The sequence below is a fragment of the Vicugna pacos genome, chromosome 21 (genome assembly GCF_048564905.1).
Source record: "Vicugna pacos chromosome 21, VicPac4, whole genome shotgun sequence".
Lineage (NCBI taxonomy): Eukaryota > Metazoa > Chordata > Mammalia > Artiodactyla > Camelidae > Vicugna > Vicugna pacos.
In genome coordinates, this window is record NC_133007.1 from 4,774,844 (window position 1) to 4,793,506 (window position 18,663).

Consider the following 18,663-nt stretch of genomic DNA (forward strand, 5'->3'; position numbering starts at 1 on the left):
AAAATGAAATTAGATTCCTATCTCAACCTTTATGCCAGCAGTTCTAAAAGATTTTTATACTCTTAAAAATGATCGAAGCTCCCATAGAATTTTTGTTTATGTGGGTTATATCTGCTGATAGTTACATTATGCTGTAGTCCGAATGTTTGTGTCCCCCAAACTTCGTGTGTTGAAATCCTAATCTCCAAAGTTGATGGCATTAGTAGGTGGGGGCTTTGAAGATTAGGTCATGGGGTGGAGCCTTCCTGAATGAGCTTAGTGTTCTCATAAGAGACCCCGCAGGACTCCCTCGTCCCTTCCCCAATGTGATGACACAGTAAGAAGTCTGTGACTGGAAGAGGGCCCTCAACCCACCATGCTGGCAGCCTGGCCTTGGATTTCCAGCCTCCAGAACTATGAGCAATAAATTTCTGCTATTTATAAGCCAGCCAGTTTGGGGTACTTGGTTATAGCAGCCCAAACCAACTCAGACGCCATGTTAGAAATTAAAAGTAAGAAATGTATAAAACACACAAACAGATAAGCACAGATTCCATTAGCCATCAGAGTGATGACATCATGACATGTCATGTAGCCTCTGGAAAATTCCACTGCTCATGAGAGAATGAGAGTGAAAAGAAGCAAATAATGTCTTAATACTATTACAAAAATAGTTTTGACCTTGCAAGTCTCCTAAAAGAGTCTTGGGGACCACCTGGTATCTCCATACTACAGTGGGAGAACCACTACAATAAACTAAACTACAGATGAATTAAAGATCTAAACTTGAAACAGAATAAAAACAGTATGACTTTAAAAATTATAGGTTGAACACATTATGGTCACAGGGGAAGGAGAATTAGTTAAATGTACCATCAAAAGCACAAAGTGTAACAAAGGAAAAACTTAGTAAATTTGAACACTCCAAATTCAGTGCATCTGTTTGGTAAAATATCTCACAAAGGAAAGCCATGGTCTGGGAGAAGATAGTTGTAACATACATATCAAACAAAGGATTAATGTTCATATAATATAAATTGCTTTTAAAAATAAGAGAAAGACAACCCAATAGAAAAATAGGTAAAAGAAGATACACTTAACCTCCCGAGTAATCAGAGAAGTATAAATTAAAGCATCCATTACGTCTGGTTTTACTTCTAAGTTTCACAGCACCGAGTGTGGACTGTTAGTTGTGTGGAAGCTACTATCCACTGCTGGTAAAAGTGTAAATTAGGACAACCACTTGGGAGAGCAATTTAGAAGTAGCTAGTCCAGGTGAAAACGCACACATTCTCTGATCCGGAAACTGTACCTCTAGACACATAATTGAAAAGAAATGTTGAAAATGCATGAGAAAACATTAATTCATTGGTTGAATAAATATTTATCAAGTTCCTTCCTGAACCAAGCATCAGAGCAGGACTTGGGAGTAAAAAGTAAACAAGACCGCTGTCTAAGTGAGACAGACTTACAGAGCTATAGATATAGATTAGCTATAGGTAGATGTAGATATTGTGTAAGTATTAAAAGAAATTATTATTAGAAGAGTCTGTGTATCAGTCCGGGGAGGGATGAGTACCCTGAAGCAAAGTTTAACAGGGTGAAGGGATGGGGGCTGGAAGTGCTCTTTTAGGTAGGATGGGCATGGAAGGCCTTCCTGAGAAGGTGAATTTGAGGAAGGACTTAGTGAAAGGAGGGACCCAGGTCTTTGCTTAAGTCTTAAGTTCTGAGGAAAGTGCATTTCAGGCAGGAAAGCATGGCAAATGCAAATACTCTGAAACAGAAATGAGCTTGAAACATTAGGAAAAAGCAAGCAAGCCACGAGGTAAAGGGGAATCAATGAGTCGGGTAGGGTAGAAACCTACTGCAGCAGTAGGAAGGAGACATTGGTGGCCTGGACTTATTTTAAAGTGTTGGGAAGTGATTGGATTCAGGATCCGGAACAGACAATTTGGTGATGGGGATCTGAGGTGTGAGGGAAAAGGTTCAAGGATGACTGAGGTTTTTGGCCAAGGTGCCTGCTGAAGCCGTTTACCATGATAGAGATAATTAGGGAGTAGCAGCCGGTGAGAAGGGGCAGGAAAGGATAGTCATTACAGTATTGTTGGTGTTAATAAGATACTGGAGACACCCCCAAGAATGAGTGAATCGGGCGCAAAGTATGGTACATTCATTTGATTAAATATTATAAAGAAGCTAAAATAACTAGTATCAATTCATGGATGACACTTGAAAATATTCTGCAACATCAAATTGCAGCGTATTGTATTCAATATGATACTTCTTGTAAACTTTTAAAAAACAAATACCAAATATTATTTCTGGCTACAGATATATCAAACAAAAGCATAACAATGTGGACTAGGTTTGCACCAAATTCTCGTTAGTTTTTTTGAGGTAATCTACTTAAATCTCAATCACTTTTGATTTAAGGTCAACTTAGTTTAATCCAATACCTCTCTACTTAGGGACAAGCTCTCGAGCTCAGTAAGATGGAGAAATCTGTCTCATATTACAAATGGAAAAGATTGGTAAATGTCCTTTATACTTAACCTGAGTTGTCACTTCCCTAACTATCTTTGGTTCTCACGTTATAAAAATGTATACATTTTTTCCCCATCAAATTGTCAAAGATCCATAGAATACAAACTTGTGGTTGCCAAGGGGGCAGGAAGGCATAGATTGGGATTACAAAATGTAGAATCGATAAATAAGATTATACTGTACAGCACAGGGAAATATATACAAGATCTTATGGTAGCTCACAGAGGAAAAAACGTGACAATGAATATATATATGTTCATGTATAACTAAAAAATTGTGCTCTACACTGGAATTTGACACAACATTGTAAAATGATTATAAATCAATAAAAAATGTTAAAAAAAAAAGTAAAGCCAGACTAGAGCAAAACAAAACAAAACAAACAGAAACAAATTGTCAAAGATCAAAACATTTGATGAAATACTGCTTTAATAGAGATTTAAACTAGTAGCCACTCGTACATAATTGATGGATGTAGGAGAGGTGAAGAGCAATCGGGAAACATCCTGCAAAAGTAAAAATGCACGTACCTATTGATGAAAATTCCATTTGTAGGTGTTTATTCAGTGAGTCCATTCAATCCAATATTGTTAATAATATGAAAGATTGGCAACAATATAGTCCTCAATAGAGTGGTGAACAAAAATAATACAGGCATTCAATGAACACCATACAGCTGTTAAAGTAACCAAGCACTAGCTCTCCATGTACTAATTTAGAAAGATATTTAAGATATATTAAGTGAAAAAAGATTAGGGTAGAGAGCAGTGTGTACATATATTACGGTAGCATCCGTGTGGAAAAGAAAACACGTGTATGTTCATAGACGCATAGAACATCCATGTGAGGATATGTAAGAAATCGGTAGTGATGGTTGCCTCTAGAAAGAAGAACAGGGTCACTACGGAGCAGAGGAAGGAGAGAACCATACTTCTAATGGTGTGCTGTTTTGTGCCCCTTGCATTTTGTATCATGTGAGGATGTCATCTGTTTTAAAGTAAACAAAAAATTAAAACCAAAAAGCCCACAGCTATGCAGGTAGTAATTTATTTATTCATGAAGTGTAAATAGACACTCCCCCCACATTAAATGTTACTTATGAAACACTGCACCAGCAATTCTTGGATTATTGAAAAGAAATACACCACACAGGCAAGCCTGGCTTCTTCAGATAGAGCATCGCCCTGCCAATGAAGTTCCCTTCACGTAAAGACAGGAGATGAATCCTTAAGTGGTAAAATCTATGGGTCATTAAGGACCCATCTAACCCCAAACATTTCCTCTTGTTAACCTGTCCAGTTCCGGAAACCCCTACCGTGGACTTTCTTTTTAGGATAAAGGCATTGTATTTTCAGCATGCGGCAAATATGGAACATGGCTAACCTGGTAATGTTAAGGGTGGGTTTATTCATAGTAGTTCCCTAGCAGAAAGCAGTTTTCTAAAGAATGTGATTGCTTTTGGTGGGAGGGAGTTAAAAAAAACAAACAAAACTGCTGCATGCAGCCCTACAAAGGAAAATTTATATCCTAGAGATTTGCCAAATGAGAAATGAGCTCAAAACGTTGAAAGAAACGTTCCTCGGTAGGAACAGGCATCATGAAGGCACTGAGTGCTTAGGGGAAATGGAGAAGGCATACGACTTCGCAGAGTGCAAATGCAAACCTCACCCAGGTCTTATGAAGCAAGTATAACAGGTGAAGCCCTGCACTGAAGTTACAGGAAAGTCCAAAGTCACAGTAATTGACAGTGTAGATTGACAAAGAGGCCTATGATCCTCAATGTTTTTTTTTTAGGTGTAAGAGTTACTAACCCATAAAATGGTTACATACACGTAATCTACCCCGATATTAAACAATGTGTGTTCTGAATAATTCTAGCCTCTTTGGATGTTAATAGATGTTGCTCATAATGTATTCCATCACCAAGTAAGTTTGGACAACAATAGTTTAATGGAATTTATTTTTCCCTGTGAGACATCTCAGAGCCTATGCACATGTGTTTTCCCAAGGGGGGAAAATATGCAATGTGTCAAAAATTAGCTTCCCACAGGACCTTTTTTTTTTTTTAAACAAAATCACAGAGCATCTTAGGGACTAAAGTTATGCAGGATAGTGGGAAGTAGTTGAAACTTTCCATTTCTATCTGATGATTGCTTCCATCTTGTCTGACCTTACCCTCCCGAATCATTACATGTCCTCCATTGTGATGACATCAAAAGTGGTGACGACCTGCATGCAAGGTCCTCCTTCCCACTTACTGCCATGTTCCCTTGCACGAGTACAGGCAGGAGGCTCTGCGTTTTCTGAGGCAATCACAGTCTGCCTGTAACAAGACCCAGAGAGATCAGGGTCTGATTGGAGCAGGACTGAGTGTGAGGCCTGCCCTTTATGTGTCATGGTGCTCTCTGTAATCTGGTCTTGCCTTCTCCTAGTCCTCAAAGACCGGGTTCAGGGCTTGGCCTCAGCTTTCTCTGAAGCAGTCATAGTGTTTTTTTTCCCTTCCGTGTTCAGTCATCTAAATTCCTAAATCCTTTAGGTCTGAAATTAAATTTCATTAGTGTTAAAAACTCCAGACCATAAAATGTCACCCATCTCTGGCCAGCACCAACTACACACATGACATGACTCGGGAGTGGGGCAGCACGGGCCAACATATTCCCCAAGGGTAAAAGGTGGCGGCAGGTGGCGACCCTGCTGGTCATTTTCCTCAAGAGTCTGATTATATATATATATTTATCCAATCAGAATAGGGCTTACTCCAGCCTTAGTGTCCATCTGAACATTTTATCTCATTCAGAAGAATCACAAGGAGGGAGGGTGTAGCTCAAGTGGTACAGCGCATGCTTAGCATGCACAAGGTCCTGGGTTCAATCCCCAGTACCTCCTCTAAAAATAAATAAATAGACCTGATTACCTCCCCCTACCAAAAAAATAAAAATAAAATATTAAAAAAGAAGAAGAATCACAAATCCATCTCTAAAGAGCTTTCAAAAATATTTTGGCTTCACTGAAGTCTTGCAGAAGTAGCAAAGTGGTGACTCACATCACATAACAAACAATAGAACTTAGTTACAGTCCTGCTTTCCTATGTGTTTCCCCAGAGCACCCAACTGCTGTCAAAGCGCCCCCTTGGCCTTTCAGTCAGTCCCCTTCTCTCCCACTTCTCTACTTTCTCTTTCCCCTTCCTCTTCCTTCCACATCTTTTCCACGGTGGGTAATTTCTTATCTTTTTAAAAATTAATATAAATCATTTTATTTTCTCCCCCAGTTCTTCTTTCATCTTTCCCCCACTGCCTTCCCTCACTTACCCCATCAACTCAGCATGGAAGCTGGGAGAGAACAGAAGAAGGGAGAAGACAGTTCGTACATGTTACACTTTTCCTCTGTTATACACATATACATATAACGCATTTATACAGTAACATATATAATGCATGTTATATATAACATAGATACTATTTTATGTATGTATGTAAAATACGTTATGTGGAATGCCCAGCGGAACGCCGTGCCACGGGTCCTGTACGCCTGCAAACTGTACCAATCAGGCATCTTCTGATACTCTAGTGACTAGTTCTTCTTCAAAGCGCATGCCCTTCACTCACTTCCACAGTGTAGAAAATGATGTTCTAAGGAGTTTCTCCAAAGATCGTGTAATTAAGCTGGGTGTGATTAAAACAAACAGACAAAATACCCAGTTTGGGTCATTTATATGAATGTACATAAATAATGCTGGCCATCTGTCTCATCTCCCTCTGATCAGGTGGCCTGAGCTCAAGTGGGAAGATGCTTTATGTCTTATTTGTGCTCAGCAAGATAAGGAGCGCACTGAGTAGAAACTAGGTCAGCCGCCTTCCACTGCTCATCACAGCCATCAAAGCCCATTTCTTAGGCTTAGAAGTTTCATGTCTTTTAAATGGATTCTGTGTTCTCTTTTCTTCTATACAAACCAGAAAGGTTTTTGCTAATCATCCCACTGTCAAGCAAGTTTAAACATCATTGTGATTGTGTGTGTGTGTGTGTGTGTGTGTGTGTGTGTGTATGGGCTTGTGTGATTTTTCTCAAGTTATATTTTGGCTTGCTTGTCTAGTCATCTGCTGGAAAAATGTTTCATATGTAAACTGTGCAAAAGCACATACCCTAGCATGAGCATAAGATTTTAGAATCAAAAATAAGAACTTTTTCTGAGAGAAACTCAACTTGAAAAAGAATAGAAAACGTCAGAATATGATCCCTGATCATCCTGCCGCTTGATGTTGGTCAGACTGAAGTCAGGATGCAGTGGTGAGGACCACATCCTGTTGCCATGGAAACGATTGTATTGTCACAAATTTAGTACTATGACTTCATGGTGAAGAGGAACAGATGGTCTGGAAGAGAATGAAGGCCTAGGGTTACCAAAATTGTTTGGGGACTGAGCCATCTAGGATCCTTTTTGGAAATAGGTGGGAACATAAATAATAAGCAAAAACTATTTTTGTAGTTTTACACAAGCCACTGAGCAAGAAAAAACTTAGCCAGGTAAAACTATAAAGTTCATTTCCGATGAGAGGAAAAAAAAACGTTTTAAGGTAGGGTGAAGCACAGCTAAGAATACAATACAACTTACAATATTCCAAAGCTGTGTCTTCATCCTTCACCAGCCTCTCACTTGACCACTTTTGAGATTAGTAATATCTTGAACCCTTAGGGCCAGCAGTAAGGCCGATATTGGCCATGTTTTTCACAATGTTCCATTTTTAGGTATTTCTGGCTTTAGTGTCAATTTGATTCTGGCATTCTGAGTCAGATACTTCCAAACAGCCTCAAGAGCACAGGCTTGGGTAGTGGGGCTATTGGGGTAGGGGCCTGCTGCAGGTGTATATGTAGCTCGCTCACCTTACCCCTGAGCGGTCAGGGTCCAGACCTAATTCTCCAGCCACGTTGGCGCTCCAGCAAACAGTCTCCACTGATAGGCCAGTAAAACCAGGGTGTCCCCAGCAATTCAAAAAATGACCAAAAGCACTAACATTTAGAACTGTCAGCCTGGTATCTTTCCAACATGATATTGTTCATTTTTAAGGACAATGAAATTCTCCAAGCTTATAAATGCCACTAAAATCACTCATCCTTAAGAATACACTTTTTATTTGGAGTAAAGGCAACAAGAGAGATTTCCCATCACTATCACCCTCGAGAGATGATTACCAAGTAAATTAACAAAGAGAAGCTAACATCAGTCAGCACCTAGTATGTGTGAGCCTAAGTGCTTAAAAATTCTTTTGTTGTTGTTTTGAAATAACTTTGGATTTATAGAAGAGATGCAAACAGAGCTTCTGAACACGTTAGATAACCATAGTACAGTGATTGATGGTGAAATTAATGTTGGTACAATACTATTAACTAAACTACTAACTAAATTCTGATTTTACCAGTTTTTCCATTAATGTCTTTTTTTTTTTTTTTTTGGTTCTGAGACCCAGTCCCTGTTACATTAGTCATTGCATCTAAGTTCCCTTAAATCTGTGATAGTTTCTCAGTCTTTCCTTGATTTTTCATGACCCTGGTCAGGTGTGTTGTGGACTATCTCCTATTTGGGATTTTTCTGATGTTTTTCTCATGACCAGATGGAACTTTTGGACTTTGGAAATGATATCCCAGAGTGAAGTGCCCTTCTCCTGACATCATATCACCAGTACATGGTGTCAACCTGACTTACAACTGATGATATTAACTTTAATCACTTGGTTAAGCTGGTGTCTGCAAAGTTTTCTCTGCTGTAAAGCTACTATTTTTCCTTTTCCATGCTCTATTTGCTAGAGGAAATCAGTAAGTCCAATCCATACTCAAGAAGAAGGGAATTAGGTTCACTCCTGGAAGGGTGATTATTAAAGAATTTGTGGACAAATGCTGAAACCACCACAATAATTAATTTTTTTGATGAAATATTTTGAGGCTATACAGATAGTCAGTTTCTTAGTTTCATCTACTAATTTTAGGGAACCTTGCTTGCCGTAATTATCATGGTGGCACTCCTGTGGTCATTTCTAATGTCTCTAACTCCTTCTATACTGGAATTCTCCTGTAAGAAAGATTCGGTTCCCTTTCCCCAGTTTATTTATTTGTTTATTTCATTCACTTGTTTATAGCCGTATAGACTCGTGGATATCTAGTTTATTCTTTGAATTACAAGCCAGTGCTGAAATTACTTGTTTTGTTGTTCAAATTGTTCCCGTTGTGGCCACAGAAGTGGTTTTAGGTTGCTCCTCTGTCCCTCTGACCTGCCATGTACAGGAAAGAGTTAACACAGCAGGCCAGAGGCTGCTATCTTTAGAAGGGCCTGTTTGCAAGGTTGCCTTTGGCTGGCATCTGGGAGATTGGCTTGTGAGAAGCTCCCCACACTGACATAGAAAATTCTCTATACTGGTAAGGTTGTTTTGCCCACTTAAGACACTGAATACCTACTTCCTTCTGAGAGCCTGGGATTTTGGTAGTAGCCAGGCAAAGCATGCCCTACATGACTAGCACCCAACCCAGTAAAACCCCTAAACTCTGAGTCTTAAATGGGCTTCCCTAGGAGAAACACACCCGGTGTGTCCCCTCCTGGACTGGAAGAGAAAGTGCAGAAAGCCTATGGGTGAATTTCTCCAGACTCTGGCCATGTGTCTTTTTCACTTAGTGATTTGCTGTGTAACCTTACTGTATCATTGTAATAAATTTTAGTCATTAGTGCAACTATATGCCGAGTCCTGTGACTCCTTCTAGGATAGCACAGAATAAGTGAGTGATCTTGGATGCCCCCAAACATGCTGTAGCCTTGACATTTTTTAGCACTTCCTTACTTTGTAGTGCTACAAAAAAGGATAGTGTTTAGAAAGCAGATCTGGGTGCTCATTGCTCGTGGGGTGCCATTGTTTCTAGGTCCTTTGAGCAGATGAAAAAGGAAATGTATGTATGTTTACTAGCTCAGGAATACACACAGATTTATATTTATTTCTATATCTTTCTATTTGTATATATACACATAGTGAATTCATACAGGTTTGTAAACTGTAAAGCTACAAGGTTTATTCTAGCCCTCTCTGATTATTTTTAACTTCTTTCTTTGACAGTGAGAAATGTGGCTTCCATTAGCTACAATTTATTTGCTTATTTATTCAACCCTGGTATACACACACAGTAGTTTCAGAATTGCTAACTTATAGCCCTGCGAGAAACAAATTTACCAAGGAAAGTAAAGCATTTATGTTCAGTTGCATTTGCTTTAGCCTTCCAGTGGCCAGTCAAAACCCATTTCCAAAGTTACTTTGGGCAGCCCATTTTCCCCCATCCATTTTAGTTAGGTTCTGTCATATGTTTGTAATATAGTTAGATTTGTTCATCTGAGTTACATCCTGGGATCCTGCACACATCACCCCCCCCCACCCAACCCCAATCATCCTGGTTGATTTTTAAAATTCGCAGGCAAGAAATTTCACTCTTTAGTTTTGCAGTAAATTACACCTTATTAGAATAGGGGGAACATTGTACTGATGTTGACAAATGCCTAGAGTCACGTATCCACCACTGCAGTGATTTTGCCTTTTGCAGAATGCTATATAAATAGAACTGTACCAGCATGCTGTCTTTTAGGTCTGGCTTCTTTCACTTACTAAATGCATGTAAGATTCATGTGTGTTTTTGTGTGAATCAATAGTTCATTTTGTAAAAATTGCCGAGTAGTATGCCATTGCGTGGATGTATTACAATTTGTGAATCCGTTCACCTCTTGAGGACTTCTCAGTTGCTTCCAGTTTTTGGTGATTATGAGTAAAGATACTATAAATATTCATTTACAGATTTCTATGTATGCAGGTTTTTCACTTTACCTTTGATAATTACCTAGGATAGGGATTGCTGGGCCATATTATATGTGTATGTTTTACTTTAAGAAACTGCCCAACTAGCCTTACCGTTTTGTATTTCCACAAGCTCGCTCTCCTTGCACCACATTTTAACCAGCATTTCGAATTGTCAATTAAAAACTTTTTTATCCAACCTAATAGTTAAGTAGAGGTACACTATTGTAGTTCTCATTTGCATTTTCCTAATGATTAATACTTTCATATCTTTTCATGTGCTTATTTGCCATTTGTGTAATTTCTTTGGAAAAGTATCTCATTTTTTTTTTAGGGGAGGGTTGTTTGTTTTATTGTTGAATTATAACAGTTTGTTACATTCTGGCTGTAAGTCCTTTACTGGGCATGTAATTTGCAGATTTCTCCAACTCTGTAACTTTTCTTAGTCTTCTTAACCACTTTTTTTTTCGCAAAGCCAAACTTTGTAGCTTTGATAAGTCCAGTTTATCAATTTTTTCCTTTAATGGATTGTGCTTTTGGTGTCATATCTAAAAAGTTAGCACCAAACCCGAGATGATGTAAATTTGTATACTTTCTTCTAGAAGCTTGGTATTTTTGCATTTTACATTGAGATGTATGATCCACTTTGAGTTAATTTTTGCCTAAGGTGCGAAGTCTGTGACAAGGTTCTTTTCTTTTTCTTTCTTCCTTTTGTGGATGTATGTTGAATTGTTTCAGCACCATTTATTGGGAAGACTATACTTTCTCCATTGAATTGACTTTACACCTTGTCAAAAATCAGTTGACTATATATTTCTGGGCTCTTCTATTCCATCGATCTAAGTGTCTATCCTTTTGCCAATTCCACAGTCTTGATTATTGTAGTTTATAGTAAATCTTAAAATTGAGTAGTATGACTCCTCTACATATCTGTGTATGATATATATAAATACTTTCTTATAAAAGTATACATAGCTTTATAGTACATCTTAAAATTGAGTAATATAACTCGTCTATATATAATACCTTCCATAAATTTGTAAATGTGTATTTATGTAATATATAAATAAAAATAAATATTCATATATACTTCATATGTAAGTGTATATATTATCAAATATATATATTATCTCCTGTTTAGCTCTGACATCTATCTGAGTCTGCTTAGATGATTGCTTTGTCTATTCACGCTGTCAGCCTAGATGTTTTAAATGTAGTATCTCAAAGTTTTCAAATGCACCTAAGAGTTCAAAGAAGATTTTTTAAATGCTGTGTTTACATTTTATGGTCATCTAAGATAAGATTTTTCTGGATCTTGTCATATAATGTTAGTCCCCACATTGGTTCCTAGATGAGTTTGTGCTAATGAATATCTAAGCCAGCAGCATATAATATTAAACGAGTGGAAAAGCATATCAGGTGCCTGTTAATCTGCATCTCTTAACGTCAAGGTGATAATAGTTGTCCTGCATATATCGCTGTACTCATATTGATTAATTTTATCCGTTATGTAGGCAAAGCTAAGCTTTTGCAGTGATGATATTAATTGGAAAGATATTTTCATAGAAACATACTTTGGCTTAAGTTATTTAATGACTTGAAACTTTGATTAAACATGATGAAAATGACATAGTGCCTCCGGATGAGCAGCAGCTGATCTAATATGTACATTTATTTGCGTCAAGTGAAGGATAAACGATGTCATGCTAACTGCGCAAAACAAGCGCTTCTAGCAGTTTAGGCAGAGGGGTAGGGTTAAATCACCTGCATCGCAGCAATTTCACACTGCAGACAGGTGTATTGCTTTGATATAGTCTTCATCAGCCCAGTTTTAGCAGATTATTGGCAGAAGTGTGTTAGCATAAACTCAAAAAAGAATTTTGTACTAAATAGTACTTTTCCCAGAATTGTGTTTTGGGGCGCATTATTGAAAAATGGAAAATCCAGTATTGGATTTTGAGTTAAAAACAAAGTCACTATTTAAAATGAAAAGTAATAATAATAACAATAGCTCAAATTGTAGCCAGTCAATCTCAAAATTAAATTAAGTCAACAAGCAAAAGGAACTCTCATTGCTTTCTCCTTATTTGGCATTGGCACCTGAGCCCTTTAACAGAGGTAGCCCTCCAGTGTACATAAGGTGGCAATTTGGTGATCTAAAATGGCACCAGGGCACCTGGCAAAGGAAGTGAGTAGGACTCGAAATCCATCTAGAGGAAGAAGCATCTTTTAAATTTACTCAGAAGTGTCAAATGGGGTAATGGCAGCCCTACCTGAAGAATCCTTGTCTTTGCCAGCTCTGTTATTTCAGTCAGGATGCATATAGCTGCAAATCGCAGAACATGTGACAAAAGAATGGCTTAAGCAACTAATACATTTATCTGGAGGTACATGGTTCCAGGATTGGGAAGTGGCTCAATGATGCCATTAAAGATATATATATCTAAATACACACATATAAAATCTTTCCACTCTGACATCCTTGCGTGTTGGATGTTCATCCTCATATAGTCATCTCATGGTAACAAAATTGCTGCTGCAGCTCCAAGATCGCATTTTCATACAGTTATATTGAACCCCTATGTCTGTTTTTGTCAGGAATAAAATCAGCCCCCTCAGAAGTAAACTCCTCCTTCCACCTCAGCCTAATTCCCCTCATGTATCATTGGCCAGAACTGGGTCACATAGCTGCACTGGCTTCAAAGAGAGCTGAGAATGACAGCTTAAAAAGAGGAAGAAAAGAATTGGCAACCAACAGTGTCTACCACCCCCGTAAAAGAAAAGTATCTTCTCCACTTTCTGTCTCAAAGGCAACCTCTTTTAAGTCTGAGGGGCAAAAAAGCATCTTGACCACCTTTTTCTTTGACTCTGGACTTTCTTAAGTAACTGTAATCTCTATACTGTTGCGCTCATGCAGACTAACTGGAAAGGTGAATCTGAGTTAGTGTGGTATAAAAAAGTACAGAAAAATTTTCATAACTTGTATGTCTACCACTTTAAACAGCGCCTTAACAGTTAAGGCAAAGAGCTAATCCTTCAGAGGAAGGTTTAAGAAATGAACACTAGTCACCTAGGATAAATATATTCTTTGTATCCAAATGGATCTCCCAATCTTCTTAGGCATCCCTCCCACCACACCCCGCCCCGTACTCCTCCTGCAGTTCTGTTTAAGATGTGTATCTTTTGTGTGTGTAGGGTGGAGGAGTGGTTAATCAAGGGAGCAACTAAAGGAAACTTAGGCAAATTAACCCAATACTGTCTTCTTCATGTATCTATAACTTAGTTTCTTAAATCCTATAACATAGATTCCCAATCAAGATCTTGGTAGTTGAAGAAATCCTATCTGTGAATCTTTCTCTAAAACAAAAAATCCATCAACCAATCAAATAACCACTCTCTAGTTATTCCTTATGTAAACATGGGTTTACATATTTAAAGTTTGACTAATATATGTTATACTACTTTTGCCTTGATTTCCTTTGGTTGTGTTATTTTCAATAGTATCCACATCTCTCATAACCAGAATTTCCGGGTAAAGTCTTATTTTTATGCTCCCTGAGCAAGACATTTCCCTACACACACACACACGCACACACACACACACCCCAAACAGACTAATATACCAAACCCCACTTATGCTCAGAAAAACCCCCTCTTGTTTAAACTTGCCCTTTTTTTTGTCCTTAATAGAGCTTTTAGAAAAAGGTGTGAGCAAGCTTCATTCTTACCCCTCTGATTCGCATTCCCACCCCTCTGATTTGCATTCCCAAGACTGATACATTAAATCTGATCTGGGTCATTCTCGAGTGACAGTGCTTCCTTTTCTTTCAGTGTCCTGGATTTGGTGAAGAGCAGCACGGTGAGAGGAGAGAGAGGGACATGTCCAAATCAGCCCCCAAGGCGGTTACTTAACCATTGCACTGTGAAATTGCCTCCTTGGAGGTAGCACATTTAATTTTAATCCACATTATGGCTCCTGCATTTTTCCCAAGGAGTCTGATAAAGCAAAAGATCCATCATTTCTAATTATACAAAATTTGATTACTTGAGAGTAACTTTTCAGTGCCGTTTACTTGAGGAAACGAAACATCTACTGTACATTAATGACACTTCCCCTACTGTGAAGAGTTTTCTCAAATCATCTTAGAAAGTACCTCAACTCCTGGGTAATTTTTAGGCCCTAAAGGAAGAGTTTTAAGACATTTTCACCCCGAGTGGCCTTCTGTCTTATCTTCTGTCATGACGTCTTCCTTGAAACAGGTACGACCTGGAAGTAAGAGTTCCCAGAACCAGGAGGAGGTTCAAAGAGGAGCTGAGCCAGAGACCTTTCCAACAGGGGCCTCCGCAGAGGCGAGTGGGTGAGGGAGGAAGCAGAACAAGGTGCTGATGGTCGCGGGCAGTCAGTCTCCCCCTCACCTACCCTGTATGTCCCTGGAATGCCGCCTGGCGAGACTCAGGCTGGCAGTCACTCCTGGGTAAGCTGATGCGCTTAGCCTTTGGCTGGAAAGTGGGCCGGCACAGCAGTCTTCCTGTCCTCATCCTGGCTGATTACGTGTTTGCAAGTCAAGAGAAATCACAGGTGACAGTTGGAGACCCTCACTAAGTTCATAGTCAATTCATGCGATTGACAGAGGCAGGCAAGTACCCCAATCCCCAAGTCTTCCTTCGAAAAGGCACGTGGAGCCTTGCAGTAGGAATATGGCCTGGAAGGAAGAAAGAAAGGCACCCCCTAATCCTGAGGGGGGCAAAGGCCTTCATGACGGGGCCTACAGCCTTTGTGTTCAGACTTTAAATAGCATACCTACCATCCTTGACAGTCTGCATTTCTCAATTATCCCTCATTTTTTAAGCCAAAGTAATTTCTGTAGCCAGCAGCCTGGAGTGGGACACTGGACTTCAGGATCAAGTTTCTGCTCCACTCACTTTCTAGCCATCACCTTGAGGAAGTCACTTAAACTTCCTGAGCCTTGCTTTCTTTTTTCATGTGAAAAATCCATAATAGAGCCTGCAGATTTGTAGTTCACAGCATCATTTACTGTAAGGATCAAGTTAGAATAACGTATGTGAGAACACTGAGCTCTAAATGGCTCTGCACATGTGAACAGATTGGATCAAGTTCTTCATAATAGCTTATTATTAATTCTGCTCTGCTGTTCCCTTGTGGAACCCTAGGGTTCTCCGCTCATCTTTCCCTTTGCCCAGTCATCATCTGTCATTCTGCTTGTGTCCTCCCTTCCCCTGCTCGTGAAACACACATGCACACACACACACACACACACAACCTATCATCCTTTCTAGTTCCTGTCAATCAGTTTCTTATTCATTGCATATTTACATTTCCAAAATAACTGCATTTACATATAATTTGCACCTGCCTGCACCAAAAGTGGCTACAGCTAGATACAGCATTTAAGGTGATGTGTCAGTCAGTTTTCAGTTCAGGAAACAGAAACAACTCTATGTATTTCAACCAGAAAGGGAGTAAAACAAGGAATTACGTGCTTACAAAATTCATTGGAAGATCTAAAGAAACTGAAGTTAGGGACACTGGACTTTAGATTTCAAGGACACACCATGACAGCTGTAGTCCAGAGGTCAGACACCAAACTGCTTCTCAACACCCGTGACTTTGATGACTAGAATTTGGGGACTATTGGAATGTGGGTTCTGGCTTCAAACACACATCAACAGTGTTGCCTAGCAACAGGAGCAGTGGTAAGGTGGCTTTCCCCTCTCTTCTGCCTTCCAAATCTCACACAAGGGCGTCTCCTGGTAGAATTTAATTAGTATCCAGAAATCTAGCTGCAAGGGAGTCTAAGAAATGTCATTTCTAACTTTTCGGGCCCTAAATTTCAGAAATATACATGGAGGGCTTTGAGAATGGATGCCTACTTCCAGTTGACAATAGCCTTTTCCAGGGAGTGACTTTATTTCTCCCAGAATGAACAACACAACCATGGTCTAAAAGAGAGCTTGAGAGGAGAAGGGAGGAGGAGGTGCACAGCTCTTACAGTTACAGGCTTTAGAAACACCTGTTAGAGGGAAATATATACAAGATCTCTTGGCGGCTCACAGCAAAAAAGAATGCGACAATGAATTTATGTATGTTCATGTATGACTGAAAAACTGTACACTGGAAATTGACACAACGTTGTAAACTGACTATAACTCAATGAAAAAAATATGAAAAAAAGAAACACCTGGTAGGATTTATTTGGAGTAGTCCTTTTCTTAGTTTTTAAGACATCCAACTCAGAAGAGGAATAAAAACTATGCATAGAGAGTGGGGCCAGCCATAAGCACAGATCATCCCACATTTATGAAACCAATCGTTTTTGAGCCCTTGCTATGTGCCAGACTGTGACAATCACTGGGGATATAATAGTGAACAAGATAGAAGCTGTTCCTGCCCCCATGGAGGTTTGTGTGAGGTGGGTACCAGAAGTGTCAGGTTGACCGCCCAGGCTCAAAGCCTGCCTCCCCTGCTTACTAGCTGTGTGGCTTGAACAAGCCACTTAACTCCTGTGAGTCTCAGTTTCCTCATCTGTAAAATACAATCATAGAACCAACTTAACTGATGATTGCGGTACAGTGAAAATTAAATGGGATAGTGTAGGGTCTGAATGAATGTTGGTGTGAAGCAACCAAGGGTGTGAGCAAACCAAAATGGATTCACAATACAGGACACTGTGGTCGTGCCGTGATACAAGAGAACAGCGCCTGTGAGGAGTGGTGTTAACTCAGGCCTGCGGGGCTCACAGGAGGCTCGGGGAGTAAATAAAATAAATCCAGAGTTGGCATTTGCTGGCTGAGAGAGCAAGCCACATCTTGTGCCTAAAAGAAGATCCATGTGACTCGAGTAAAGGGAGTAGAGTGAGGAGGGGGGCAATTAGGCATCAGATCATGAGGGGACTTGGTCGATTTTTAGGAGTTTGGATGTTTTTCTGAGGATACTGGGAAACCATCAAAGGATTCAAAGCCAGAGAGTGATACGATCTGATTTCTATTTTAGAGAAAAATCCCTTTGGCTGGTATATGGAAAATGGCTTAGAGAAAGGAAAGATTACTGGCAAGAAGTTCAACCAGAATTCCTCAGTAATTGGAGAGGAAAAAGGTGAGAAGTAGAAGAAGGGTAAAGAAAAATGGAACAATCCTGGAGATATTTAGGAAGGAATTGACTGAAAGTAAGGTGTGCATTTTTTCCCCACTACCCTTCCTCTTCCTTTGTCTTACTTTATTCACTGCTTTATTCATTTAAATTAGGAAACAAAAATTCTTTAACAAACTCATTTTCTTAGGTAATAGTCATTTAACCTAGTGGAGATATCAGTATCAGTATTGCAAATTCAGGGACACACGGAGAAAAAGATGGAGTGGGGACTATATTTGCATTTGGTTGTTGCTTTGGTGACCTTCAAATTCTGCAGCGTAGTTTAGTGATCACCTTACATTCTCTTGTTAGGATAGTCTTTTTTTTTTAATGACATATAATTGACATTACATTAGTTTCAACTATACAACATAATGATTTGATTATATGTATGTATTACAAAATGAACACAATAGGTCTAGTTAACATTTGTCCTGATATGTAGTTACAAAATTGTTTTTTTCTTATAATGAGGACTTCTAAGTTCTACTCTCTTAGCAACTTTCAAATATGCAGTACAGAATTGTTAACTCTGGTTACAGGCTATTCATTATATCCCAGGATAATCTTTTGATCTCAGCTACTTCTCTGGAGCCATCTTAAGGGTAGTAAAATTACAACGTCGCACCATATTTCCCATTCCTTCTCTAGATCCTGGGCCTGTTTTTCATGGGGGAGTTTAATTTTGGGGTGCGTTTGGGGTATTAGAAGTAGAACCCTGACTGAAGAGGTGGGTAGAGGCAAACTTCTTTTTTGGCTTCTGGTGAGTGAACCAAGACAGTCACATGAGCCAAGCTAAGCTAAGAGAATTCTCTCTTCAGTTTGTACCAAGACACAGCAACTGAGGTCAGTGGATGCTCGAAACTGGAGGCCATGTTGGGCCATGAAATTCCAAATCATTCTTATGAAGCAGCAGGGACCAAGAACCTTTCAGAGAAGCTGGTAGCCAGAGTAAAGGATGATGCGGATGCGTGGCACAGACAACAGATGATGCAGAGGGAGGAGAAAGAGGGAGGAGGAGGAGAGGGAGGGAGGGAAAGACTGAAGGAATTGAAAAGCTGCTAGATGCCAAGCAAGACCACCTTAGAGTCAGAGCATTAAGCTCTCATCCTCAAGAGAGTTTTCAACCCTCTCCTCAGTCCTTGAAAGCTGCAGCACAAAAAGCCTGGATTC

General features: G+C 39.4%; 1 protein-coding gene and 1 long non-coding RNA gene across 5 annotated transcripts in view; one reads left to right on the plus strand and one right to left on the minus strand.

Annotated features, from left to right (window-relative positions):
* Window positions 1-18,663, plus strand: part of NMNAT2 (nicotinamide nucleotide adenylyltransferase 2) — a 180,601-nt gene that overhangs the window by 12,336 nt on the left and 149,602 nt on the right. The window contains exons 4-6 of one of the 4 annotated variants that reach the window (XM_072945965.1): window positions 14,172-14,282; window positions 14,601-14,815; window positions 17,353-17,454. The exons of 2 other annotated variants lie outside the window; for them this stretch is intronic. In XM_072945965.1, coding sequence (XP_072802066.1) covers window positions 14,727-14,815; window positions 17,353-17,454 — 191 coding nt within the window. In that variant the 5' untranslated portion in view covers window positions 14,172-14,282; window positions 14,601-14,726. Of the gene's footprint in view, window positions 1-14,171; window positions 14,283-14,600; window positions 14,816-15,366; window positions 17,455-18,663 lie in introns of those variants that run through there. One more of the 4 variants, XM_072945966.1, reaches the window with a different exon arrangement.
* LOC140688005 (uncharacterized) lies at window positions 14,393-15,955 on the minus strand. Its single transcript, XR_012062649.1, has 2 exons — window positions 15,847-15,955; window positions 14,393-15,375 (listed from the first exon to the last, which is right to left on the minus strand). It is a non-coding gene; the product is annotated as an uncharacterized lncRNA (long non-coding RNA).